General features: G+C 42.0%; 1 protein-coding gene across 7 annotated transcripts in view; it reads left to right on the forward strand.

Moving 5' to 3' along the window:
- AP2B1 (adaptor related protein complex 2 subunit beta 1) overlaps window positions 1–26,876 on the forward strand; it is a 138,452-nt gene extending 111,576 nt beyond the window's left edge. For 2 of the 7 annotated variants that reach the window (XM_025362427.1, XM_025362430.1), the window contains 4 exons: window positions 9,511–9,595; window positions 10,516–10,602; window positions 17,446–17,600; window positions 24,086–26,870. In XM_025362427.1, coding sequence (XP_025218212.1) covers window positions 9,511–9,595; window positions 10,516–10,602; window positions 17,446–17,600; window positions 24,086–24,160 — 402 coding nt within the window. In that variant the 3' untranslated portion in view covers window positions 24,161–26,870. Of the gene's footprint in view, window positions 1–8,223; window positions 8,320–9,510; window positions 9,596–10,515; window positions 10,603–17,445; window positions 17,601–24,085 lie in introns of all 7 variants that reach the window. The other 5 variants (XM_025362428.1, XM_025362431.1, XM_025362432.1 and 2 more) reach the window with 3 other exon arrangements.
- Window positions 26,877–27,800: the final 924 nt, after the last annotated feature.

Here is a 27,800-nt window from a genome sequence, read left to right on the forward strand (position 1 = left end):
TGTCAGGGTCTCTGAGAATTCCCAGATAATTTATTGGTCAATAGAGTTTGAAATGCTATTTAAACTTTGGATCACCAAGCACAGTGGCTCATTCCTGTGTAATCCCAGCACTTTGGGAGGTCAGGATGGGAGGATTGCTTGGGTCCAGGAGTTTGAGAGTAGCCTGGGCAACATAGTAAGACTAGTATGTCTAGTCTAGTCTAGTATATAGACTAATGTCTAGAAAAACAACAAAGTTAGCCAAGCATGGTGGCACACATGTGTAGTTTCAGCTACTCATGAGGCTGAGATGGGAGGATCACTTGAGCCCAGGAGGTCAAGGCTGCAGTGAGCTGTGATCATGCCTCCACCGTCCAGCCTGGGTGACAGAGCAAGACCCTGTATCAAAAAAGAAATTAAAAAAGATAAAATAAACTTAAGATGGTAGATGTATTTTGGTGTTGATGAGAAATGCAGAACTACCCGTCAGTTTAACTCTAGCACCTAGCAGAAAGGGCCACTTCTGCTTGAGTCTCAGATGATATATATCACACTGTTGGAGTAAGTACCATTAAAAACCTGTCACTCAGAGCCATTCCCCTAGGATCTGTTGACTAGGTTGTGTGGTACTTAAAACACATCTGAATCATCATTGCTCAGAGAAGTGGAGATGGTTGACGTCACTCCCTGGTCCTAGCTTGGACCAGCCTGCAAATAATCTTTCCAAAAGCTAAATGGAGAAGAGGAATAAAAGAAAAAAAAAGTTCTTCAGAAACGAGGAAAGGTCACAAGTGACGTTATGGAAGAGTAGATGATACAATCTCAAAGGCGAGCCCTGCACTACTTCTCTTGGTTTTCCTCGTGGCAGTGCCTCCTTTGGTTACCTGTGGTGAGAGGTGGGGTAAGAGGCCTAATTTGCCAGAGTTCAGACTGAGTTCATGTTGTACCTTTTTATAGTACTTTTGAGTATATTGGTATAAGGTTAGAATATTAATTTAGCCTGTTCATCTCCAGCTGTCCCACCATAAAGAGATTGTAGCTCCTGCAGCAGGCTTCCTATACTATGGAAAGAAACTAATAGCTGGTTACAGGCTGAAGCTGACAGGTTGCTCTTTCCTCAGCAGCCACTTAAAGTAACTTTAAACAATCACTGTTATTATGAAGCATTTATAGCCCACTTTTATGTTTTCAAAGTGCCTTATAATTTCTGTTTGCTTTCCTATTGATGTCCGTAAGAAGCACGTTAATATTGTTATGGTCACATGTTGCACATGACATACCAAAGGAACAGAGGATTAGGTAATCTTGGTACCATCTGTGGTCTGCTTTGGGCATTCTCAAAGCAGAAGCTGAGGTGTGCATTCTGTTCCTTTACTCACTGAACCCTTTCTCACTGTTTACTTTGGTGTGTGTATATTGTGGCTTTTATACTTTTTTGACTGCCACTTACAGTAAGAAATGTATTTTACATAGTGTATACACACATACAATACATAAAACTGAACAGTTTCAGGAAACATTACTTACTCTTCATGAGATGGACTGTGATATTTTTCATTTTATTTTTTTAATGCCAGTTTCAACCCACTTAGTTAATTTTAAGGACTACCAGTTGGTTGTGACCCACCAAATACCATGTGTATTCTTTATGGAAGCTAAAGAATACACAATAGCACATTTTCCTAGAGCATCAGTTTTACTCAAAGTTAAAGGGAAAAACACATATTCAAACATATATGGGTACATTATGGAATTTAGCATGGAACTTCAAAGAGATTTGTTCTTATGATAGTCTACTTCATATTATACCACTATTCTTGACCCATCCCCCTGCCTCCTTCCCAGATGTGTCCATTCTTTCCTCTTCTGTTAAGGGAAATACACTAGAAAAATGTGAGAAATACTGTGCTTTTGGGACTTTGTTTGTTTGTTTGTTTGTTTGTTTGTTTGTGAGATAGGATCTCACTCTGTTGCCCAGGCTGGAGTACAGTGGTGCAGTTGTAGCTCATTGTAACCTTGAACTCCTGGACTCCTATCCTCCTATCCTCTTATCCTGCTGCTTCAGTCTCCTGAATAACTGGGACCAAAGGCTCATGCCACTGCACTCGGCTTTTTGTTTTGTTTTGGTAGAGACAAGGTCTCACTCTGGTTGCCCAAGCTTGTCTCAAATTCCTGACCTTAAGTGATCCTCCCTTCCCCTTTGGCCTCCCATAGTGCTGGGATTACAGGAGCGAGCCACTGCACCAAGCCCCATAGAACTTTTAAGTTCATTATTGTGTAAACCCAAGTGAGGTCAGAAACTTTGTACAGTTTATTTTACAACTGTTATTCAGCACATATTCTGTGCCAGTCACTATTCTAAAAACTGAGAATATTGTGGCAAATGGAAGATAGGAATTATTTCCCTCATGGAATTTATATTCTACCACAAGTGGGTTATGTGGCATGGGGACAGGCAATAAACCAGCAAATCAGTACAATACATAGTATATCAGATGGTAGGGGGGACAGTGGAAAAATATAAAAGAAGTACTGGAGTTGGAGGTTGGGTGGTACAGTTTTACAAAAATATGTTGGTCATGGAAGGCCTATCTGAAAAGATAATATTTGGTTAAAGCAAAGACTCAAAGGAGACAGGGAAAGAATCGTGGATTTCTGGAAGAAGAACATTGTAGACAGAAGAAACAGCAAATGCAAAAAGCCATGAAGTAGGAATGTACCTGCTATGTGCAAGGAAGGCACAACAGGCTCCTGCAGCTGGAGTAGAGCTAGCAAGGAGGAGAGTATTAACACGACCTCAGAGAGGTTGGAGGAGTTGGATTATAGGCAATTGTAACTTTGGTTTTTATTCTGAGTGAGATGGAAAGGTTTGAGCAGAGAAGTATTTGTGAGCTGACCTACATTTTAAGCTACTCTGGCTGCTATGTTGAGCATATACCGGGGAAGCTAGGTGCTGTGAAGGGAAGGTATAGGGGGATGTGGCTGGAAAACTAGTGGAGAGGCAGAGAGACTGTTAAAGGCGTTGCAGAATCCCATAGTAGTTACTGAGTTTGGAAAGACAGCAGGAGGTTGTACTTGGAGGTGGGGAGGGGAGATTAAGAGTTTGGTTTTACCACAATGAGATACTATCTCACACCAGTTGGAATAGCTATTACTAAAAAAATGAAAAAAAAAAAAATGCTGGTGAGGTTGTAGAGAAAAACACAAGGCTTATACACTATTGGTGTGAGTGTAAATTAATTCAACCCTTGTGGAAGACAGTGTGGTGATTCCTCAAATACCTAAAAATGGGCCGGGCGTGGTGGTTCACGCCTGTAATCCCAGCACTTTGGGAGGCCGAGCCGGGCGGATCATGAGGTCAGGAGATCGAGACCATCCTGGCTAACACGGTGAAACCCCGTCTCTACTAAAAATACAAAAAATTAGCCGGGCGTGCTGGCCGGCGCCTGTAGTCCCAGCTCCTCCGGAGGCTGAGACAGGAGAATGGCGTGAACCTGGGAGGCGGAGCTTGCAGTGAGCCAAGATCCCGCCACTGCACTCCAGCCTGGGTGACAGAGCAAGACTCTGTCTCAAAAAAAAAAAAAAAAAAGGTAAGACCTAAAAATGGAAATACCACTCGACCCAGCAATCCCATTACTGGATACATACCCAAAAGAATACAAATAATTCTATCATAAAGACACATGCACACATATGTTCATTGCAGCACTGTTCACAATAGCAAAGACATGGCATCAACCTAAATGCGCATCAGTGATAGACTGGATAAAGAAAATGTGGTACATATATGCCATGGAATACTATGCACCCATAAAAAAGAATGAGATCATGTCCTTTGCAGGAGCATGGATGGAGCTGGAGGCTATTATCCTTAGCAAACTAACACAGTAACATAAAACCGAATACCACATGTTCTGACTTATAAGTGGGAGCTAAATGACGAGAACAAATGGACGCAAAGAGGGGAACAACACACACTGGGGTCTGCTAGAGGGTGGAGGGTGGGAGGAGGGAGAGGATCAGGAAAAATAACTAATGGGTACTACGCTTAATAGCTGGGTGATAAAATAAGCTGTACAACAAACTTTGATGACACAAGTTTACCTGTATAACAAGCCTGCACATGTACCCCTGAACTTGAAATAAAAGTTAATTTAAAAAAAAAAAAAGTTTGGTTTTAGACATATTCCTTTTGAGCAACCTATTATCCAAGTGAAGATATTAAGTAGGCAGTTGGATATATATGTGATCATTGATTTCCCTCAGGCAATCTAGGCATGATGTTATAGCTTTTGGAAAATAGTTTAGAAACTTGTCTGGATTCTATCTTCCTACTCTCTATACCTGTTGGGATAGTGAATTTTTAAATAAGAAAACAAGAAACTGTCGTTCTCTTTTCCTCTCTCCCTCCAACAACAATATCATGCTCTTTAAGGCTGATTTAGTTATATTTAAGAGCAGTCAGCATCAGGATTGGAATTAAACTGACTTCGTACTGTGTTTTTCCCTTGGTTCTTTTTTGACACCCAAAATATGATTGGCATATCCTTGGAGAACCTAGCATTCTTTGGATTGTGATCCACTACCTATTTTATCCTTTCTTAGCATGTACATATTATTTAGCTCAGTGATTTGAAACCAGAAGAACCCATACATCATCCCGTCCCCCCATTCCTGCCTCATTGAGAATCAGTGTGCCTAATGAGAGATGTTACTGATGGGATTCTGTTATGTATATGAATGATGTTGAGGTAGAAACAATGTTGAAAAACACAGTGTTTCATTTTTATTTGTTGAACATCTTCCCCTTATTTTCATGCAACAAATATTTATTGAGGTAGTCAATATGCTAGCGAAGATGAGAGACAGACCCTGCATTCGAGGAGCTCACTGTATTATAGGTGAGCCGGAAGTAAGCCGTTATTATATGCTATCATAGAATTGAATGCGTTGGGTGCTGTGGGGAGGGGTTAGAGCTTTCTGGGAAGTGTTAATCTTGAACTGAACCTTAAGGTAAAATAAGTATTTTCCAGACAGTACTAAGCTTAAGCAGAAGACACTATTAAGCAGAAAGAACAACATATAGGCTGGGTGTGATGGCTCACACCTGTAATCCCAGCACTTTGGGAGGCTGCGGTGGGCAGATCACGGGGTCAGGAGTTCGAGACCAGCCTGACCAAAATGGTGAAACACCGTCTCTACTAAAAATACAAAAATTAGCCAGGCGTGGTGGCACACGCCTGTAATCCCAGCTACTCAGGAGGCAGGAGAATCGCTTGAACCTGGGAGGCAGAGGTTGCAGTGACCCAAGATCGCACCATTGTACTTCAGCTTGGGTGACAGAGCCAGACTCCGTCTCAAAAAAAAAAAAAAAGGAAGAACAACATATAAAAAAGGTACAAAGCTGTGACTTCCAGTATTTGGGGAATAAGAAGTAATTTTGATGTATTTGTAGTTAAGGAAATAGGCTGGAGAGGTAGGCAGGAGTCAGATCTGGGGAAGCCTATATTCTTGAAATGAACCCAGTTCTAGCCTAGAGGGAAAATTTGAGAGCTGCAAAATACAGATTTTGAAAAGCTAATGTAAAAGAGATGAACTGCTTTCCCCAATGAATGACCTGTGTAGTTGATCCTGTAAAGAGATGATAATTTACCAAGGCAGTAGCAAAAGGAACCATTAAGCTAACAATTTGCCGATAAGCCTTTTTAAAAATTTCTTCTAATCTCTTTTTTAACGTGATAGTGGTACTACATCTGAGCATGTGTAAGATTTCAGATAAGTCTAATGTGGTTATCCTTAATTAGGATTCTGAGTAAAAGAGGTAAAACAGGAGATGGTGAAAGCAGAGTGAATTTTTTTTTTTTTTTTTTTGAGATGGAGCCTTGTTCTGTTGCCCAGGCTGGAGTGCAGTGGCACAATCTCGGCTCACTGCAGCCTCTGCCTCCTGGGTTCAACTGATTCTCCCACTTCATCCTCCTGAGTAGCTGGGACTACAGGCACATGCCCCCATGCCTAGCTAATTTTTGTACTTTTAGTAGAGATGGGATTTTGCCATGTTGGCCAGGCCGGTCTCAAACTCCTGACCTCAGGTAATCCGCCTGCCCCAGCTTCCCAAAGCTCACATGGTGGCTCACGCCTACTGGGATTACAGGCATGAGCCACTGCACCCAGCCGAATTTTTCTTTTTTGAACAGACACTACAGTACTTATGAGTCAAGGCTGTTCACTGTGCTTTGCAAATATTAACTCATTATCCTCATAACAACCCCATGAATTCAGTACTTTGTGATCTACATTTTACAGACAGGAAACTGTCAGAGTCAGAATTTGAAATCAGGTGTTCTGGCTCCCAAGTCCATGCTCTGAACCTCTGTATCTGCTGCTTCTGATGTATGGGTATCCTAGCTCCTCAGAAAATTGTTCTACAGTAGAAGTCCCAGTAGAAGTCTCAGGGTGTCCCGAAACTCCTGAAATTCTATGGCAAAATGTTGTGTGTACATTTTTCAGCAAGAGAGTCAGTGGCTTTCCTCTGTTTGTCCAAAGGGTCTACAGTGCAGAACAGTTTAGCACCGCTTACCTTATCGTGTCCTTTCCATTGTTAAAGGGCTCCTGTTGGCATAAGGATTCTTTTGGAAGAACAAGATGTTTACAAACCCATTCAGACTTCTTAGATAACAATGTTCTAAATTAATTGCTTATCCGGTTGATCTTCCTGGGAACTTTTTCACATATATTTATGCCAGGTCCCAGATTCAGAGATTATAATTATTTCATGTAGGGTAGGGCCTGGCATCTGTTTTGAAAAACCTTTCCAGATGATTCTGATATAGGTCGTCAGTTAAGAACCACTAATAGTATCCTCTAGAGAATGGGGATACTACTTTATAGTCAAAGATAATCACTTGCATTTCACATGAGACCTTTACATGACCCACCATTAGCCTACCCCCATCACCCCAGTTTTCACTTTTTTTTTTTTTTTTTTTTTGAGACAGTTTCAGTCTTGTCACCCAGGCCAGAGTGCAGTGGCACAATCTCGGCTCACTGCAACCTCTGCCTCCTGGGTTCAAGTGGTTCTCCCGCCTCAGCCTCCCAAGTAGCTGGGATTACAGGTACTCGCCACCACGCCCAGCTAATATATATATATATATATATATTTTTTTTTTTTTTGCATTTTTTGCATTTTTGGTAGAGACAGGGTTTTACCATATTGGCCAGGTTAGTCTCGAACTCCTAACCTCAGGTGATCTGCCTGCCTCAGCCTCCCAAAGTGCTGGGATTACAGGCATGAGCCACCACACCTGGCCCCAGTTTTCACTTCTAAATGTTCTTTACAGAGCCTAGCGCTGTCTCAAGGTCTTCTTTGTGCCCTTATTTGAAATAAGAGTTCTCCTCTCTTATCCGCCAAGTACCAGATGAGTTAGAAAATACCTCTTTCCCAGAAGCCCACAGCTGGCATAAATCTTTGAAAGTAGTGCTCTAGTACATCCCTTGTTGTTGTTGTTTGTTGAGACAGAGTCTTGCTCTGTCACCAGGCTGGAGTGCAGTGACACGATCTCGGCTCACTGCAGCCTCACCTCCTGGGTTCAAACAATTCTCCTACCTCAGCCTCCTGTGTAGCTGGAACTACAGGTGCGTGGTACCACACCTGGCTACTTTTTTGTATTTTAGTAGAGACAGGGTTTCACCATGTTGGCCAGGATGGTCTCAGCCTCCTGACCTCGTGATCCGCCTGCCTCGGCCCCCCAAAGTGCTGGGATAACAGGCGTGAGCCACCACACCCGGCCTTCTTTTTTTTTTTTTTTGACAGTCTTGCTTTGTCACCCAGGCTGGAGTGCAGTGGCGCTATCTCAGCTCACTGCAGCCTCCACCTCCCAAGTTCAAGCTATTCTCCCGCCTCAGCCTCCTAAGTAGCTGGGACTACAACTGCGCGCCTCCACGCCCAGCTAATTTTTGTATTTTTGGTAGAGACAGGGTTTCCCCATGTTGGCCAGGCTGATATGGAACTCCTGACCTCAAGTGGTCCGCCTGCCTCAGCCTCCCAAAGTGCTGGAATTACAGGCCTGAACCACCACACCCACCCATGCTCTAGTACATCCTAAAGAATACCTTTAGTTCCTCTTTCCTGACATTACTCTGCTTAAATTCACCAGATTCAAGCTTTTTGAGAATCCTGTCTCAGCATTTTGGGCATCAGGCCATGTTATATATAGGTCACAAACTCCTAGCCTTGTTAGTTGACAGGTTAAAAGCAAGGAAAATAGTTGGATGGACATTTCTGGGAGAGAGAACACACATATTATGGAGAAGGGAATACAGGCACCATTTAAAGTAAGGAAGGTAAGTTGATACTAAATGTAGAAGGACTGGAAGTACTTGAGAAAGAGGCTATTTGGCTCTCGTAGCCACAGTTTTAAGAGGTCAGTATGTTGTTGAAGTGTAGACATTTGCCATAAAAGGCAGAGAGTGAGAATAGTGTACTAGACAAGCACTTTTTAACTTTGTTTTTAGAGCAAAATGAGAGAGAAACAGGTATAGTTACTGATCATAGAACTTGCTCAGATAAATGTTTTCCTACAGCGCTAAGAGCATAGCTAGGAAAGTCATTAGTGACAGAAAACAGTAGGAGGTGGTGACTTAGAGCAAGTCTCCTCCTACTCCCTCTTACAGTATAAGGGCCTTATAATCTGCTGCTTTGCAATCTGCCTGTTCCTGAATGTATATACCAATCAGCGTTGCCCTCAATAAAAGTACTTCCTGTAGCTTTTTAAAAAACAGCATGCTCTGAATTAAGTAGGCTATGGTAGAATCATAGTCAAGAAGTTTGTATTGTGAGAAGAAAATTCATTTATTTGCTTGCTTAGAGGTTTTTTATTCTTATAGTCATCAGGTTTACCAATGTTGAGCCCAACAAGCTTTTTCCAACCATAAGACCTGGGAAATAAGGTTTTACAAAAGAAACAACTTTAAAACTGATGTTTTAAAAAATAAAAAATAAGAGGTAGTATGGCACTAGTTATTGTGGGGAGAAATAAAAATCAAGGTTTAGCATCAAATTTCTGTTTGAATCCTAATTCTGTGTACCACATACGTGACTCTGGATGTTAGTCTTTCTAAAGCTCAGTTTCGTTACCTGTGAAATGAGAGAGGAATGATATCTGCTTTGTTTGAGATCATTGTAATGTGAATTAGAAATAATATCATTAATAGGTAACTTAGTAAGTGGTAGCAGCTTCTATTAATCATAGAGAAAAAAAATCACAGACTTGATTATTCCTGGTATACAAGTTGTGCCTTGAAGACAGGCCTTCTAGAAGGAGGTAGAGTTGCAGGTTGTCACAGTTCTATGACAATGGAGTAAATAAGGGTGTACTTTGCATTATATGGGCCAGTTTGTCTTGATTTGGGGAGACCTGCACTGACCGAAAGAGAAAGGAAATAGGGATGCATATTTCTAGACACAACGCTGTTCTTTTCCTCCTACCTGGCTCCCTGCGATGTCCTCATTTTACCTTGTTGCTTTCCTGGCAGGTGGCTGTGAAAAACAATATCGATGTCTTCTACTTCAGCTGCCTCATCCCACTCAATGTACTTTTTGTAGAAGATGGCAAAATGGGTAAGTACGTTCCTGCCTATCCTGCTGAATATACCTTTGCCCTTCCTCTGCGTGTCAGTCAAAGCATAGCCCCAGAAGTTTTTAGTTATTTTGAGGTTAAAAAATGGAGTAAGGATATTCTAAAGCTCTTAATAATTGTTTATTATTTATTCTTCTGTGTCACAATCGTTCTTGCTCTGCCATTGGTCTCTAAATCACAGTGCCCAATATCTGAATAATCCAGTCACCCCAGGATACAGAGTAAGAGGTTTGGGGACCAGGTAAATATGGATTCGAGTCTCAGCTCTGCCGTTTATTTGCTATGTGACTGGTCAAAGTGATATACTTTTTGGAACTTCCATTTCCAAATTTGCAGTGCAAATAATTTTTATAATTATTTCATGAGATAATACATGTAAATTTAGCACTTTACTCTGTACTAAGTTCATACTGCCTCAAGCTAAGAATTCAGTAATTTGTAATAAACCATCAGAACTCCCGACGTGCCTATTGACATTTCTCTCTTCCCTTATTTATGAACCACAATCTAATAAAACTGGCTTATATTGGTGCATATTAAACTATGTTGGCACTTAATTGATTTGATTCTCACAATAGCTCTTGGAGTAGGCAGGACAGATGTAATTATAGATAAAGAAATTAAGGCTCAGAAAGGTCATAAGTCACCAAAATAGGAAAACGAGCCAAAATGAAACCCTAGATGTAGACTCTTTTCCAGTGTGTCCTAGTGTTATTGATGAGGGATTAATTGATCTGAAATATAGCACTTTTGCAGAACTCAGCGTTGGCTCCAGTCCTAGCCTGCTGCTAGCTATATTGCAAGGGCCAGCATGACAAAGGAAAATATGATGCAAGGCATCAAAAATCAGAATACTGACAGATTATGCACATCCATCCTTCCCCTCTGCTTCCCCATACAGAGCGCCAGGTCTTCCTTGCAACATGGAAGGATATTCCCAATGAAAATGAACTTCAATTTCAGATTAAAGAATGTCATTTAAATGCTGGTGAGTAATATACTCTAAATTTCATTTTCATCTTAGTAAATCAAATTAGATATTTGAAATTTTAATCTTTCTTTTGCCTACCCTTTTATCCTCCCCTGTATCTACTATGTTTCTAGTGGGTGTATATGGTAGATACATTACTTTGGAAACCTCTGTTTAAAAAGGTATATTTGATGTAGGTATGTTTTGATGTAGGTACTAGATTACTTACAAGCTAACAGATTTAAGAAACAAGCTAGAATCGACCCATCTACCCAGTTCTTCACTAAAGATGTGTTAGTTCTGTTACTTAAACATCCTAATAATCAAAAACTGAAGTGGCATTTGAGATCATGCACTCCCCTAGTAATTGAAAGGACCATTTCTTCTTTTATATCAATTTTTGGTATTGGAGGAAGGTTAACTTTCTTTCTGAGATTCTGTACTTAGAACCCTGTGTTTATAATTAAATAATGTATCATAGTTAGTGAAAGCCTTGTTGGGCCAAGCATGGTGTTTCATACCAGTAATCCCAGCACTTTGGGAGGCCAAGACGGAAGGATCTCTTGAGTCCAGTTCAAGACCAGCCTGGACAACATAGTGAGACCCTGTCTCTCTAAAAGAAAAAAAAAGCCTAGTTGGTAACCTTTTACTACACTGCCCTGTGCCAGCTTTCATATGATGATACTAACCTCTTTAATCACCATTAAAAAGCTCTGTACTCTTTCGTAGTTAACTTTATTACTGTAAAGGAACATGAAAGGGGTATCCCAAGAAGAGAAACAATAGCAGCTGTTAGTCCCTTGGGCTGTGTTTCTCTCAAGGATTTCTCAGGAATGAAAGGAGCCCTAAGTTATTCAGAGTCCTGCCTTTGTTTCACTGTTGCTCTCTTTCTCTTTAGAGCTTTTTCTTTCTCTCTCTTTTGAGGTTAGTACTAGGCTTTGTGAGTTTGAATGAAAGTGAGCCTTGGTGCTTGGTCGGTACCTCCTCTTTCCTCATTTACCCCTCATTTACTCCTGCATACATTGGTGGTTCTCATAAGGGATTTGCAGCACACTGCCGTCCTCCCATTGCAGCTGGAGCATAGCGCTGGGGGAAGGAGGCAACACGGCACTACAGAAAGCAAATAATAATAATAATAATAGTAATAATAATAATAATGCCTTCTCATTCCAGATTCCCCCACCTCCTCCCGCCCCTGAGACGGAGCGTCGCTCTGTCGCCCAGGCTGGAATGCAGTGGCACGCTCTCGGCTCACTGCAATCTCCACCTCCTGGGTTCACGCCATTCTCCTGCCTCAGCCTCCGGAGTAGCTGGGACTACAGGCGCCCGCCACCACGCCCAGCTAATTTTTTTTGTTTTTTTTTTTAAGTGGAGATGGGGTTTCACCCTGTTAGCCAGGATGATCTTGATCTCCTGACCTCGTGATCCACCCGCCTTGGCCTCCCAAAGTGCTGGGATTACAGGCGTGAGCCACTGCACCCAGCCCAGCTTTTTGTTTTTAATTTTAGTTTTTTATGGCTCTATGTAATATTCATCTTCCGTGTTCAGATGAATCTTTTAGGCCTTTTGAAACCCAACATCGTAGTGATCAGCTTCTTCCTGTGATACCTTTTAAACTTGATGTTCCTGTAGGCCCTCTCTGAGACATTCAGGAGACTGAAGCCCTCCTGGAACCCTCAAAAGACATTCAGACAGGCATCTTTGCATATAGAAACTTCAGGCAGATGTTTGCCTCTGATAATAATTGTTTCATGCCTCTGGAGCTCTTGGAGAGGTGTTTGAAGCATGGTCTTCTGTAATTTCCATCATAATAATTGTTTCAAGTTAATTCAATAATTGATTTTTTTCATTTTGTGCCATATTTGAAGAAGATGACAGTGTCATCTGTCCCTCACTTTGAGGCTCACTGGTGGATCCTGTTAGAGGAGCCACCTCTGTACCCAGCTAGGAAGAGACCAGGCCCCTGGTTATATTCACCTTTGTGGGACTTGGTTCAATGGCAACATTTCAAATAGTATGTTCCTCAGAACACTTTTCCCTTAAGGAAAAGGGTTTTGGGCTGGGCGTGGTGGCTCACACCTGTAATCCCAGCACTTTGGGAGGCCGAGGCAGGCGGATCACGAGCTCAGGAGATCGAGACCATCCTGGCTAACACGGTGAAACCCCATCTCTACTAAAAATACAAAAAATTAGCCAGGTGTGGTGGTGGGCGCCTGTAGTCCCAGCTACTTGGGAGGCTGAGGCAGGAGAATTGGCTTGAATCCAGGAGGCGGAGGTTGCAGTGAGCCGAGATTGTGCCACTGCACTCCAGCTTGGGCAACAGAGCGAGACTCCATCTCAAAAAAAGAAAAGAAAAGGAAAAGGGTTTTGTTATCAATGAAAGTTGAAATATACAGCATATGCTAGGCTTCACCTAGAAATTGCCATTGCACGTTAGCAGACTAAAAGTTCTGAGAAGTGCTATATTGAAGAAACCTATTTAACTCAGTGTGTTAACTGAACTTATTTGGCCTTGGAATTTAAAATCACAAAATGCTTATTAGTAACATCATGTGGACCACCAGTGTTCCTTGAACATGATCTGGAAAACACTCTCTGAGAGAGAGCAAAGATAAACCAGAGTGATTGGAAAGCAGGTTTGGTTTCAGACATGTTCAGTATGAAAGGGACATGGTTGTTCAAAAAAGAAAATAGAAGTTTGGGTGACTGATGACTTTGGTGTGTCAAAGTAACAGAATGAAAAAATCCTCCTGCTTTTAGACTGGAGTTTTGAACTCTTATTGCACCTCAGCATGTTTTTGTGATCTTATCAAAGAGGAAGTGTCTGGCATTTCTCCTAGTGGGGCTGTGCCCTTTGATGTTGTTTCTCAGAGCAAATTCAGTTTTGATCAATTCTGTCATGGCCTCACGCCAGTCGCTCCATGCTGTAGGTGCTCCAAATACCAGTGAATCAGATTCCAGTGATACATTGCTCTGTGGCCATGCCGCACATGAAACGGGAAAACAGCCATTTCATTTTCTCCAGGAGTCCATCATTTTCCCACACTAAATCACAGCTAGTCTTGCAAGACCACTTCCTGCAACTCATCCTTTCCAGCTCTTCCTTTGAGTCCACCCCCAGGTCTGGAGTGCCCTGGCCTTTAGATTTCCTTCCAGTCTCAAGGGCTCTATTAACGTGAACATTTTCGGGTTTAGTGCCTTCTGATTTAACACCCTGGGTCTAGCTGAGAGCTAAAAATACCATCCTTTCCAGCTGATCTGCCCTAATCACAATAGCACCAACACTTTAAATAGCTTTTCTGTGCTAGCATAGACATTTGACAGATGGAACTAACACTCTGAGGGCTACAGGAAGTCACAGGCTTAAAGGACTTACCAACTTAGCACTGAGCTTTACTTTACTCTTTCATGTCTTTCTAGAGAATAAAGAAATGGACCGTCTTCCCAAGTCTTAATAATTAATCAGATCTTAAGAGAAAAGTATATGATGGGAGTGCTTATGATACCACTAATTGTTTAAGTACTAGAAAATGTTAGATCAGAAAGCTGCTGACAGAACTCTCTCCTTTCTAGCACTGATCATTTCTGTGGATGTTGGGAGATCTGTATGAATCTGTTTTACATCTTACCATTACAGCTACATTTGGGGTTAATAGGTATCTGGGACTACTGTCTTAAGTGCACAAGAAGTAGTTGCCTCTCCAGCCATATCTGGAAAGGAATCTTTGTAACAAACAGTTCTACAAATCTGTTTTTTAAATTAAGTGTTTATAATATTAAGAAAAGCTCAGAGACTTAATGTATCTGTTTTCATTAGTTAGGTACTGTAATGAGAGACCAATATTTGTTCCAGCCTGGGGGCTAGGTAAGGGTGAATTCTGTTTCATTGTTTTGTTGTGGCTTTCCCCATCCTTTGGAATATTTCAAAAATGGAAACACTTCCAGCTAGCACCTAATTATAATTTGGTTGCTTAAATGGTAAAAAGCACTCTTTTCAGCAATCATAGTGGTTTTGAACTTGCTAATAAATACCACAGCAGGTCCACAGATGTAAATTCCCCCATTCCCACTCTCTAATATGAGTACCTCCTTCACCCTTATTGCTGTCAGAGGATGTGTGACCTTAACTAAAGTAGAAAGATAAAGGAAGGAAGATCACATCCATACCTTCTAAGAGTTCAGACCCCAGATTCAAAATGCCAAATTTATGGAAGGATACAAAAGAACCATAAGAAATCTTATCTTGGCTGGACTGAGTGGCTCACACCTGTAATCCCACACTTTGGGAGCCTGAGGCAGGAGGATGATGTGAGCCTGGGAGGTCGAGACTGCAGTGAGCCGTGATCATGCCACTGCACTCCAGTCTGGGCATCAAAGAAAGACCCTGTCGAGAGAGAGAGAAAGCAAGGAAGGAAAAAGAAAAGAAATCATATCTTGAAGGAAGTGTAACTCTATTTGACCATCTTTTTTTATTCTGTGCTTTGGGATAAATCTCAGTGTCTTATGCCTAAGATGATATCTTAAGCACACACTGAAACAACATTACATTACATGCTCATTCTCGAAGTCTCACAACTATAAGATTCCGTCATGTTTCCCAGAAGTTCAAAATGTGTTTTAAAAAATTAAAAACTGTAATATCTTGTCAAGAATTATATCCCTGTCTGACCAGGAAGCCTCCTTATATCTGGCTTCCCTTGCCATTCTTAATCATACATTTAGCAAAATCTGATCATTCTGCAATCTGTAAATCTTCAAACTGAAACCTAATACCTAAAATATATAAAAATCAAATCACACATACTAATGTTATGGAACCCTCTAGCCTTCCGATAAAAATCACAGTGCAGTCATTCATTAGGAACAGAGCTAGGTTGCTGGCCAGAATGCTTCCAAATGTATTAAAGTTACATCAGTTCAACTTGCTTATTCTTCCTGGCTGTTTGCCATGTTTTCTAATTCTAGAAGAGTGAGAGTGAGTGAGTGAGTGAGAGAGAGTTTCTTAGCCTGTCATCTCTTAGGTGGTGAAATAATTGAGATTATTTCATAATTATTTCTGTAGGAGTCTGGCCCTTGCCACATATATACGCTAGAATGTATTTGTGCCTGTGCAGCAAGGTGGCTGTTCAACAAAGGCTCCTACTTTGTGTGTGTTTGGGTTTCCTGGGAAATGAGCAAAGGCCTGGAAAGTTAGGAATGATTTTTACAACTTAAAGCAAGCCCCTCTGTGTTCAAGACAATCGTGTCAAAAGGCATTAGCCAAACCCTAGCTGATGATGTTGCCTAGCAACCCAGTCAAAGCTGCAAGAGCCCTTCATTGTGGGAACCAGGATGGCAGCCAGAACTGCCTCATCCCCCATTAGGTGATTAAAAGGGCATATTAAGGCCCCTTCTTCCAGCAATATTGCATGTAAGTACCCTGAGATACATTTTTTGACTCCTCAAATAGAGCCATTTCTTGACTACTCTGCTTGGTGTTAATGAAAACCTTGGAAATAAAAGAGGAAAAGCTAAGTAATAACTAAGTGTGTTAAAAACGTCTCATGAAAGGAGTCTTAGTGCCTCCTCTCCTGAGCTGTCAGTGGTTTGAATGTGGGAGAAAGACACCAGGGTGAGAGCTACCTGCAAAAGTAGTTCACATCTATGTCTATGGTATTATGTAAATATTGGCATCTCCAACACCTATCAGAGCAGATAGTGATGAGAGGTACCTGTTGTATCGCAGATAACGTGGGAAACACAGTGATGAAAAACTGCAGGATCCCTTTGTTCAGAGAGCTTACTGTTCAGAAGGGTAGAAAGACCATCCATCATGGCAACCTTTTCCCAGAGTGCACAATAGAATATGACAGATTTTTATGTGGGGAGCATTTAGTTCTTGAAGTAGGCATGAGTAATTTGAATGCTGTCTTCAGAAATGAATATAATAAACAGTCAACAAAGAAGCAGTGCTTGTCATCTCTATTCTTAAAGTTTCTCTGATAACAGCAACATCTCATAAAGAGAGAAATAACCTTTAATTCTGGAATGTTATGTCTTTTTGAAGCTATAGTCATGAGGAAGAGCCAAAACACCAACCCATTCTTACCCTGAGTTGGTGACTATGAAAACTTCTGTCATGACCAGCAGCAGCTGGGATCTTAGGATCTAGCAGCAGTCACCTTTGCACAGCTTCAGTCTTTCTCAAAATTTGTGGTTGAGACAGTTTGTTCTGTTATTATTTTCAAGGCATAGTATTCCCTAAAGGCTTAAGAAATCATTTTTGCCTGCTTTGAGGAAAAAAAAAAATCTTAAACATCTAGGTTAATAAATTTGATTTGCAGTTGAATTCTGCAGCTCTGGGCCCTTCCAGATCCTGGCAGTTGAGGCCCGAGTGGCTCACAATGAAGTAGTAGTGACTTGGGAAGTAGCGCTGTGGATGTGGTCATCAGTCTGTGTGTCCCCGTTGATCTGGAGCCAGCATCCAGAAACAAATACCAACATGACAGTCACTATGGCTTACCCACACACTCATTTCTGTCTTTGTCCTCTTCAGAGCCTTCTTTACCTGTCTAGCACCTAATTTGAGATTGCCAACTCCTTAGGCCCACCAATTTCATAGTCTCCAAAGGTAACTCGCACTAATCCATAGGTGTACCTTATTCTGTGTTCAGTCCTGGAATCTGATAGGCAGACAATTCATGAACCTGTTCTTCACTTTTTGCTATTGTGTGGGAGAATGGCTTCTGAAATGTACACATGTCCCTGTGACAGTACTTGTCAGGGAACTGAACACACGTGGCTCGTAAGGATGTGAGAATAGAGTATACATTTGTTTGAGATTTTAACTGAAGGTGTTGGATTTTGAATCTGTATTTCTAGACACTGTTTCCAGCAAGTTGCAAAACAACAATGTTTATACTATTGCCAAGAGGAATGTGGAAGGGCAGGACATGCTGTACCAATCCCTGAAGCTCACTAATGGCATTTGGATTTTGGCTGAGCTACGTATCCAGCCAGGAAACCCCAATTATACGGTAAGGCCTTTCTCAGAATGGGTAAGATGGATTAGAAGTGGGAGGTGAGAGCCCTTTCATTTTTACTTAGTACCCTAGAAAGACCTGGAGGAGGTGCTTCAAACCCGAGATATACAAAATAAGTAGTCAGTGAAGAAGCTTCCATTTGCCTCAATGGAAGACCTCCTCTCTGCAGTGTCTGCCCCATCCAACAGGGATGGTACCTCTGGCAAGTGCCTCAAATCCATCCCTCCCCTCTGGTGTATACAGAGCTGCTCACAAAGCTTGGCATCTTCATCCTCAATATCAGTTAATATGAATCTAGTGTATATGTGCATGTGGTACTATAACAAGCTGCCGAGAGGATTGTTTACATAGCTATTGTCAAGAAGACCTTTCTTGCTGTTGGAGTTCATGACCTAAGGCTATCAGAGTCATTAACACATGAACTTTTTTCAGCAGCATTGTATGACCTGAAATACTTGTTATTAAAGGTAAGGCAAAATGGAACACACCTTTGGAAGCGCATAGAGGGACTTTAGTTTGGGAAACTTCCTTCAGTATCACACTGAACTAAAGTAAAAATTGTGGCAATAATAAGGCAGAAGCAGTTGCTTTGTTAAACAGCAAAGATTGATACCCAAGCACTAGGCATTTGTTTGCTATTGTAAAATGCAATTTCCCAATAGGATGCTGCTTGTCATCTGCATTTTGAAAAGTAAAGAAAAAACCCTTGGGATGGGAGAAATATCTTATTCCTCTGTTGTGTTTGAGGGTTTTAGAGGGAGCTATTTAATTCTGAGGAAGCTGAATAGTCAGTAGCTTAAGGGAGCCTTTTAGTCATTTAGCTGAGAAAAGTCTGTGACCCGTTCCTTAATTTTGACAGCTAAGTCTGTTTTCACTAGCATATATCAAAGGAATAGTACCATCCAGAACTGAACATTCTTGGTGTTTTTCCCACTAGTTCCCTTCCTTGAAGTAAGTCGGAGTAGTGCGGGTTGTCTGTGTGTGTATGTGTGTATGTATGTGTGCACGCTTGCTCCTGAGGCCTATCAGGTTAGACTTTTGCCCAAGCACTTATGAGCTGAAAAACTTTAGGCTTCCCTCATAAAATGTGTGCTCCTCTCCCCAACCCCCCACCAGTCTCATCTTTTTTGAAGAGTAACATACGCTGTCATTTATCTTGAGTTTCCCAAGAAAGGAAAACCCCTCTGTGCTGTTTCTGGCGGGACAAGTTTTACTATAAAACCAAGTTAGCACATGCCTGTAATCCCAGCTACTGGAGAGACTGAGGCAGGAGGATCACCTGAGCCCATGAGTTCAAGACCAGCCTGGGTAACATAGTGAGACCTTGTCTCAGTTGGAAGAAAAAAAGGGTTGAGGGGAGAATAACTCCATTTACTCTCTAAAAATTTGCCAAAAGTTTGTATATGGGTGTGTGTGTGTGTGTGTGGTTTTTTTTCCTTTTTTTCTTTTTGCTTACTGTCCATTATTTTATTATATATAATCTTCCATCTCAGCTAGGTTAAAGAAGCATGATTACTCCCAGGTTGCAGATAAGTAAACCATGGCTAAGAATGATTAGTGACTAGTTGAAGATCATGTAATTTGTTGGTAGGTGAGTTTTGTTTAGAATTCAGGTGTTTCTTGACACTCTTCTTAACACCATATTCTTGATTTTGAGAAGAGCTGCTTAGTATCACTGTCCTAAAGATAGTTTGTTAAAATTTAAAAAAATGTTTAATTTTGAAATAATTAAAGATTTAACAAATTTTTTAAATGGAACAGGAGAGTTTCTACATCTCTTTTACCAGTTTTCCCCATTAATAGTAACATCTTACACACCTATGCTACATTTTCAAAACTAGGAAATAGATATTATTACAATATAATAATTAACTATAGACATTATTCTCATTTCACCAGTTTTTACATTACTTTTGGGGGTGGGAAATTGGTAGTGTATGGTACTATGAACTCTTATTACATGTATCAATTTGATAACTGCTGCCAGAGTCCAGACACAGACTTGTTCTGTCACCACACACAAAAAAAATACCTTTATGGTCAGACTCTCACCCCAGCCCTAACCCCTGGCAGCCTTTCTCCATTACTATAATTGTGTCATTTTTAGAATGTTGTATAAATTACACATGTAGCATGTAACCTGTTAAGATTGTTTTTTGCACACATAATACTCATAACATTCTTCCTAGTTGTTACATTTATCCATAGCTTGTTCTTTTTTATGACCAAGTAATAGTTCACTATATCCATGTACCACAGTTTCTCCATTCACCCTTTGAAGAATATTTTCTCCTTTAAACAAAAGTTTTGAGGTAATTGTAAAGTCATATGCAGTTGTGAGAAATTATACAGTGACTGGGTGTGGTGGCTCATGCCTGTAATGCCAACACTTTGGAAGGCTGTAATGGGAGGATCGCTTGAGGACAGGAGTTCAAGACCAACCTGGTCAACATAGTGGGACCCCATTTTTATTAAAAAATATTTTTTAAAAGAAATTATACAGTGAGCTCTTCCTGTAAGTGGCCTGAGATGATTTCTGTTCAGTTGGCCTAGAAAACCTCTAAAATCATACAAAGCAAGAGATTCAAATCTTCATGTTCACTTTAAGAACACCCGTGGAAGTGCCCAGGCCATCAAATGTATGCATATCCAAATAGCCACCAAGTACTTGAAAGATGTCACTTTATAGAAGCAATGTGTGTCATTCCATATTATTATAATGGAGTTGGTAGGTGTGCCTAAGCCAAACAGAGGGGCTGGGCACAGGATGATAGGTAGCCCAAAAAGAGTGCTACATTTGGGCTGTACACGCTTAAAAAGGCAAAGAGTAATACTGACCCTAAGGGTTTAGATGCAGATTCTCTGGTCATTGAGCATGTCCAGGTGAACAAAGCCCCAGGATATGTTGCTGAACTTACAGAGCTCATGTCACATTAACCCACCATAAACTCCCCTGCCACATATTGAAATAATCCTTACTGAAAAAGAGTAAATTGTTCCTAAACCAGAAGAGAGGCTTGCAGGGAAGAAAAAGATATCCCAGAAGAAATTGAAGAAAACACAAATGTATAGCCTGGGAATAAATTCAGCATGGAATAAATGCAAATAAAAGTTTAAAAAAATAGATTCTGTCCTCATGGTTTAGCCACACCCACCTTCCTTTGTCCCATATATTTTTATTTTATATATATATGTGTGTGTGTGTGTGTGTGTGTGTATATTATATATAGAGAGAGAGATGGGATCTCGCTATGTTGTGCAGGCTGTCTCAAACTCCTGGCCTCGAGCAATCCTCCCATCTCGGCCTCCCAAAGTGGTAGGATTGCAGGCATGAGCCACTGCACCCGGCCCCCTCCAATCCCATATTTTTAAATGATGAATTTGTTTATACTTCCTTGCTCCCTTTCCTATTCTTCATCCTATCTGGTGACTAGGTTCTCTCTGCCCATAATACCATCTAAATCTCCCATCATAGCACTTGACAAATAGGTCTAATTTGTTCCCCTAAGTGGCACCCCAGACTCTAAAGTCATTCTGATCCATTCCCTTCATCACCCTAAGTTCCTATTACACTATTAATCTGATCTGAGCTAAGTATTAAGAAAGAAAGAAGGCCGGGCGCGGTGGCTCATGCCTGTAATCCCAGCACTTTGGGAGGCCGAAGCGGGCGGGTCACTAGGTCAGGAGATCAAGACCATTCTGGCTAACACGGTGAAACCCCATCTCTACTAAAAATACAAAAAATTAGCTGGGCGTGGTGGCTGGCACCTGTAGTCCCAGCTACTCGGGAAGCTGAGGCAGGAGAATGGCATGAACCCGGGAGGTGGAGCTTGTAGTGAGCCGAGATCGCACCACTGCACTCCAGCCTTGGCAACAAGGGAGACTCTGTCTCAAAAAAAAAAAAGAAAGAAATCTGGTTGAGCCAGCACTAATGCATGACAGACTGATGGTACCTTAGTCTCCTAAGAGGGGTTAATAAAACACTTCTCCCCAAACCCCAGTTTTTATTGTATTTTGTTAACAAGATAGGTTTATCCTGTTCCTATAAGGGTGAGGCTATATCTCTGTAAGTAAGTAAGCCTCACCTGAAAGATAACTTGTCCCACGTGAAGCAGTGTATGGTCCATACCATATGCCAAAAGTGGATGCGTAGCCCCTTAACTTTAATTAAGCAGGACTGGTGACTCTTCTGTCCTTCGTGTGTCTAGTTTGGACTGGATTCCTGAGTGGCTGATGTTAAAGATATGTCACATAAGCAATTAGCAGTTGGAAAGTTAAGCCCCAGGGAAGGCCTCTTTCTCCCTAGGAGCCATACAAAGTGAGACCCAGAGTCCTAGCTGTATTTAATAAACTTGACACTTTGTCAGAGGCTGGGATGGAGGTCAGAGTGGGGAGGTGTGGATATTAAGAGTCCAGAGACAGAAGTTTATTCCCCATCCTCCAAAGACCAGCTGTAATGCCCAGGGCCTAGGGTCTGGTCAGTCCATGACTCCCCACCAATGCCAGCCTTGGCAGTTTGAGCCGTTGTTGAGGAAGGCAACATTTCCTTACTAGTCGTAAACATAAAAATGAACCTCCAGCTGGAGGAACTTCAAGTATTGTTACAAAGATGTGGAAAAATACAAGATAGTATTTTGGGGGAGTATTTGGGGACTACCTCTCTTTAGTCTGGGAGTTAACTCTCTTAAGCTGTTGTTTCTCTTTTTAGATTCCTCTTCTCTTCCATTTCTGAACCCACATATTCTCCCACTAGAATTTTCCACAACATTGGCAGTAGAGAAGGCTGTAGAGAAGGAGGTACAAGAATTGCTTCAGGCCGGGCACAGTGGCTCATGCCTATAGTCCCAGCACTTTGGGAGGCTAAGGCAGGTGGATCACCTGAGGTCAAGAGTTCGAGACCCGCCTGGCCAACATGGCAAAACCCCGTCTCTACTAAAAATACAAAAAAAAAAAAAAAATTGCCAGGTGTGGTGGCATGCGTCTGTAATCCCAGCTACTCATGAGGCTCAGGCAGGAGAATCGCTTGAACCCGGGAGGTGGAGGTTGCAGTGTACTGAGATCATGCCACTGCATTCAAGCCTGGGTGGCAGAGCAAGACCCTGTCTCAAAAAAAGAATTCCTTCAATAGGGAGTTTGAAAGTCAAGGAAATGCCTAAAGATGCAACTTGGACCAAAGTAGGGAGCTGTTTTCTATATATAGAAAGTTAGTTCTTAAGTTAGTTGCTTTTTTTTTTCACATTTATCAGAATTGTCTTCCTGACTTATACCAAGCAGCAGTTTTGGGAATGCCTTGGAGACTGTAAGCTGTAAATCAATAGAATATCTTCTGATGTTCTTTTGTTTGGTTTGGGGTTTTTTTTTGCATTTTAAATTTTACTTTAACTTTTTAGGTTGTTAGTTTTTAGGAAATTCGTGATTAACCAAAATCTTCTTGACCTTTTATTCAAAGATAGTCTCACCTTTTGCACTATGTTAAATTGTCCTTAGTCTCTAATAAGAGAATAAAGAGGTAAAATAGTCTAAAATCTCGTGGTGCTACATAATTCAAGACAATTTTTGTTGACCTGCCCTAATTAACAAGAGGAATGATGTCAGCAATATAAAATATATAGCTATTAAATTTGCTGGTTCTAGAGTGCATTTTGCATGCCTATGTTATTGTTAATAATATTCTGCCTAATCTAATACAATTAGGATTCTAAATCTGGGTTTAAATTTTGTCCTTACTGACTCACAAAGTGAAATTCTCAATATTCACCATTAAGATCTTTTTAATATTAATGTTTAATTTGGTATTCGTTAGACTAAAAGAAGAGAGGGTGGTAGAGGGGTATCAGAGGTGTCTGATTTGCCTGTCTAAAGAGGCAGAAAATAAAAGATTAAGCTGTTGACATGAATTAAGGTTGGGTTACACTAAGTGAGTGTCTTTTCATGTTCTTGTCTTCCCTCTTAGGGGTGTATACTCTTCTCATAATACAGAAAGGACTAATACCTTGGACCTACCTAGTTTATGGTTTTATTTCACTTGATTGATTGTACATCCTCCTGAAGTTGGGACTGAGATATAGCCATCCTCTTGTCAGACTGAGAAACTGAGGAAGGCAGCTGAAATGACCATCAACAAGTTAAGGGCTTTAGCCCTTCCCTTTTCATTTAATAATAATCTCTATAACTCTTAGCAAAGCATTAGAGCAGCTGTTCCTCTGCAGTCAGTGGCTTTGGTGTTTTTAGTATGGATTATTTCCTAATCTTATAGACCCACATGGAATGGAGGTAGAAGCACAGCACAACTCGATATTGATTAAATTGAAATGCTAAAACCCACAGTACTTATTAACATAATCTCTTTGTTTGGCTACTCTTGTGATAGAAGTTTCTCTCCCACTGTATCAAAAGTTTTCTTGAACTGAGTGCTTGGATACGTTTAGAGTTAATGCCAACCTCTGTGCTAATCTTCCATCTCCTTTTTCTCCTAACAGCTGTCACTGAAGTGTAGAGCTCCTGAAGTCTCTCAGTACATCTATCAGGTCTACGACAGCATTTTGAAAAACTAACAAGACTGGTCCAGTACCCTTCAATCATGCTGTGATCAGTGCAAGCCAAGAACTCTTAACTGGAAGAAATTGTATTGCTGTGTAGAATCTGAACCCAAACACACTGAGGCCACCCAGCAAGGTAGTAACTAGTCTAGCCTGTGCTAACATTAGGGCACAACCTGTTGGATAGTTTTAGCTTCCTGTGAACATTTGTAACCACTGCTTCAGTCACCTCCCACCTCTTGCCACCCGCTGCTGCTATCTGTCCTTACTTGTGGGCTTCTCCATGCTGTGCCAATGGCTGGCTTTTTCTACACCCTCTTTTGAGTGTAGTTTGGTATTTTGTAATTGAGAGCTCATTTCAAAAGCAGAAAAAGACAACAAATATTAAAGCAAGGAAAAGTGTCACTGAAACACTGCACTTTATTGTTTTATACTTTTGTACATGTGAGAAACCAAGGGAGTAGTGCAACCGGTAGAAAGCATTGAAATGACTGTCATTAACACACAGTCCTGGAGGCAGAGATGCAGTTACCTGCCCTAGCTTTTGAGGGGTTGTCTTATCTGTGATAGCCTTATCCCTGGTCATTTGGATTTTCAGTTTGCTTTTTTTTTTTTTCCCCCTCCAGACTCCTTTTCCTTGGCCAAGCCTTCATGTTTCCCCCATTCCATATCATAATCTCATTTGATTGCTCTGCAATTGGGAACGGTGATCTTCTTGAATGATGTTTCAGGGTGCAAAAACTATAGAGCCTGTCAGCACCAAAGCTGAGAGAAGTTACACCTTACTCCTTTCCTTTCCCCTGAACAAACCTGCTAATCCCACTAATTCAGGAATTTGAGTAGAGATGGGGAACAAGAACCCAGATGCTGTCCCCTCACCCCCTCTCCTGCATTTCTCAGGTCCAGTTCAAATCTAAAATCCTACTTTTAGAGTTGAAACAGAGTAATAACTTACCAACCCTCTTTTTCTACAAAGGAGAAAGATAAAAGGCACAAAGGTCACTGCCAAGGCCTGTCAGCTGTGTAGTAGCAGAGCGGAGACTGAGTCTCCTAAGTCCTCGTCATTGTGGTTTTCACCACAGGACTATCTCTTGTCGTTTTCCCCTAATGCCTTCTCCTGCCTTTTCTGTGCCTACTTTTTGGCTCTTCACATATTCCATATTGATTTTGACGCCCCGTTTATTGGCATCAGGTGGCAGCTGAGTATCTTTTGAATTACTCGAAGGTAAAGCCAGATGCCAGAATGAAGGCGTAGCCGGTGTTTCCCATATGTCCCCGGAGCCCCACTTCTTGAGGCCAGCAGAATAAGTGCAGAGATGAAGTGAGCTTAGAGATGTCGCAAATGCTCTTTATCCCTTCAGCTCTCTGATCTGCTCTTTCTTAATGATGCTTCGGCTGCAGGGCATATTAAGATCATCCCAGAGGTTCAGGCAGTTCCTGTCATCTCTGAAAAGACTGGGGGATATGAAATCTTCCCCCTACCCCCCTTAACACATTGGATATGATTTTTCAAAGGATGCTTCATGCCCAAAATACCAACCTGTTTAACAGTGTTATACTGTTTGATCTGCGGGCACTTGTTGCATTGCCTGGCACCCAGTATTCAGGGTCCTTGACTAAGACTGTTCTTCTCAGATGCCCTGCTTAAATCTGGGGCACTTCAGGCTCCACGGGCCTCATGTTGGACTGAGACCTAACTCACTGGACTCAGAGGAGGAATCGTGAAAACAAGAGCAAAACTACCCCACACCCCTATTTCATGTCTGAAATAACCCTGCTTCATACCAGTTGCAAAGCTTGTGGGGAGTGGTCCCCCAAAGCACTTTCTTAAACGTTGAGAATCTCCAAGAGAAGAATATTTGGGGAGGGAGGGAGGAAATATATCCCTTGCACACCACCCCTCAAGCACATGGCAGTAGGAAACCATAGGATTGTATGTGGGAGGTGGGTAGGTCGGTGATGTGTGGGGTGGAAAAGCAGGTTGGTAAAGTTCCCTTCTTGGGACTCATTCCTGGAGTCAGTGGATACAAGTAGTGAAGAAGGTTCACACTGCAAATAGTGTTCTCATCTCAAAGCAAACTATCATTCCAGAAGGAAAAGTGTGTCGGGGCAAGCAGACAACACAATTTCCTACCAGAATATGTCCCTCAACCCCCAAAACAAGGCTTCTGTCAGCCTCCCCACCAGTGATGGATAACAGCTCCTATTCTCAGCTGACCTGACTGAGCCAACCCCTGAACTCTGCACTCCTTGGGGAGGCCACCTCCCGTCACACCCCTGAGCAGAGTTAGGGAGGAATTCTACTTCCCGTAAAAGGACCTCTGCTGAGGGGCAGAACCTGGTGCCTCCACCACAGCTTCCCTCTCGGCTCATTCCAAACTTGGCCAAATTAGGGGAGTGGGGTGGAGGTTGCCCTGCATCCCCCCTCCTCTGCCTGAGTGTGTCTTTGTAATGTCAGCTGGCATCATACAAAGGGCAGGAGAAGCAAACACCCAGAACTCTTTTGCTGGTCAGAGATTCCCTGAGTGTCTGTCCTCACCCAAGCCTGCTCTGTGTGTCTGTGTTGTGAAGCTTGAGACTCTGGAAAGAAATGGGGAGGGGGGTGGGGGAAATGTTGCCCTAAGAATGCTTCTCATTACTCTGTTCTTGTTGGGTCCTGTTTTGGGGGGGGGGGGGGGTTGGGGGAAGCTTGACCTTGTGTCTTCGTCAATAAACTCACATTTACACAAAATGAAATTTGTGATATGTACTTTTTTTCCCCCCTAGAATTAACATTCTAGGAGAAAACACAGCCAGCCAGAGAGGGACAGAACATTCATAACCACTCTATTAAAACTTTTCTGACTGCCCCAGCCCTCCCAGGGATTCAGCCACATGAAATTAAGAGTAACTTAAGGGAGAATCATATACCTCCTGGAGGCTCCATTTGAGCAAGCCCCAAACCACCCTGCGACTCCAGGCATCTCTACAGACAGGGAGTGCTCAGAGGAGCCAATCTGTCTTTCCTGGCAGTTCCCCTGCTGGGGCCCCAGGCAGACGGTCCCAGGGGCAGTAGCCGGAGCCACAGGGCCTTTTTCTGACTTGTCAGTTGGCATCCAGCCAGCAGGACCCAGGGCGAGAGGAATGCGGCAGAGCTTCTCATCAGTTTACTACCCAGGATGTCTCAATCATCTCTCAACTTACAAAAGTCTCTCAGACCTGGCCTCAGGGCCTGCATATTCCCAAGCAAATGGAATTAATGCTGCTTTAAAACAAGTTTCCCAGGGAATTCCAAGACTAGAGGCCTGCATTTGTGTTGCTGGGGGCATGTGACCCATTTGTTGTCAAGACAGGAGGCCCCCCCCCAAGCCTAGGTTCTGATAAGCTGACAGCTGCTGAGATCTCCCACTGCCTGGAATTGGGGGAAGAGGCTGGAATGAACACCAAGATGCCCCTGGACAAGTCCCTGAACCTCTCTCACCACTAGAGTGAATGTAGATCAAGCACTGCAGCATTTGGGACTTGGTGGGTGCTCAGCAACCGTAGCTGCCTTTATTACTTGGATGTCCAAACCCCATGAGCAAACTGCCTTTGGCAGCTAGGAACTTTCTGGTTGTCTCTGTGTTGCCCGGCTGCAGTTGGCCCTGGCTGTAATAGGAAAAACGCTTGGTGAGAG

The sequence above is a fragment of the Theropithecus gelada genome, chromosome 16 (genome assembly GCF_003255815.1).
Source record: "Theropithecus gelada isolate Dixy chromosome 16, Tgel_1.0, whole genome shotgun sequence".
Classification (NCBI taxonomy): domain Eukaryota; kingdom Metazoa; phylum Chordata; class Mammalia; order Primates; family Cercopithecidae; genus Theropithecus; species Theropithecus gelada.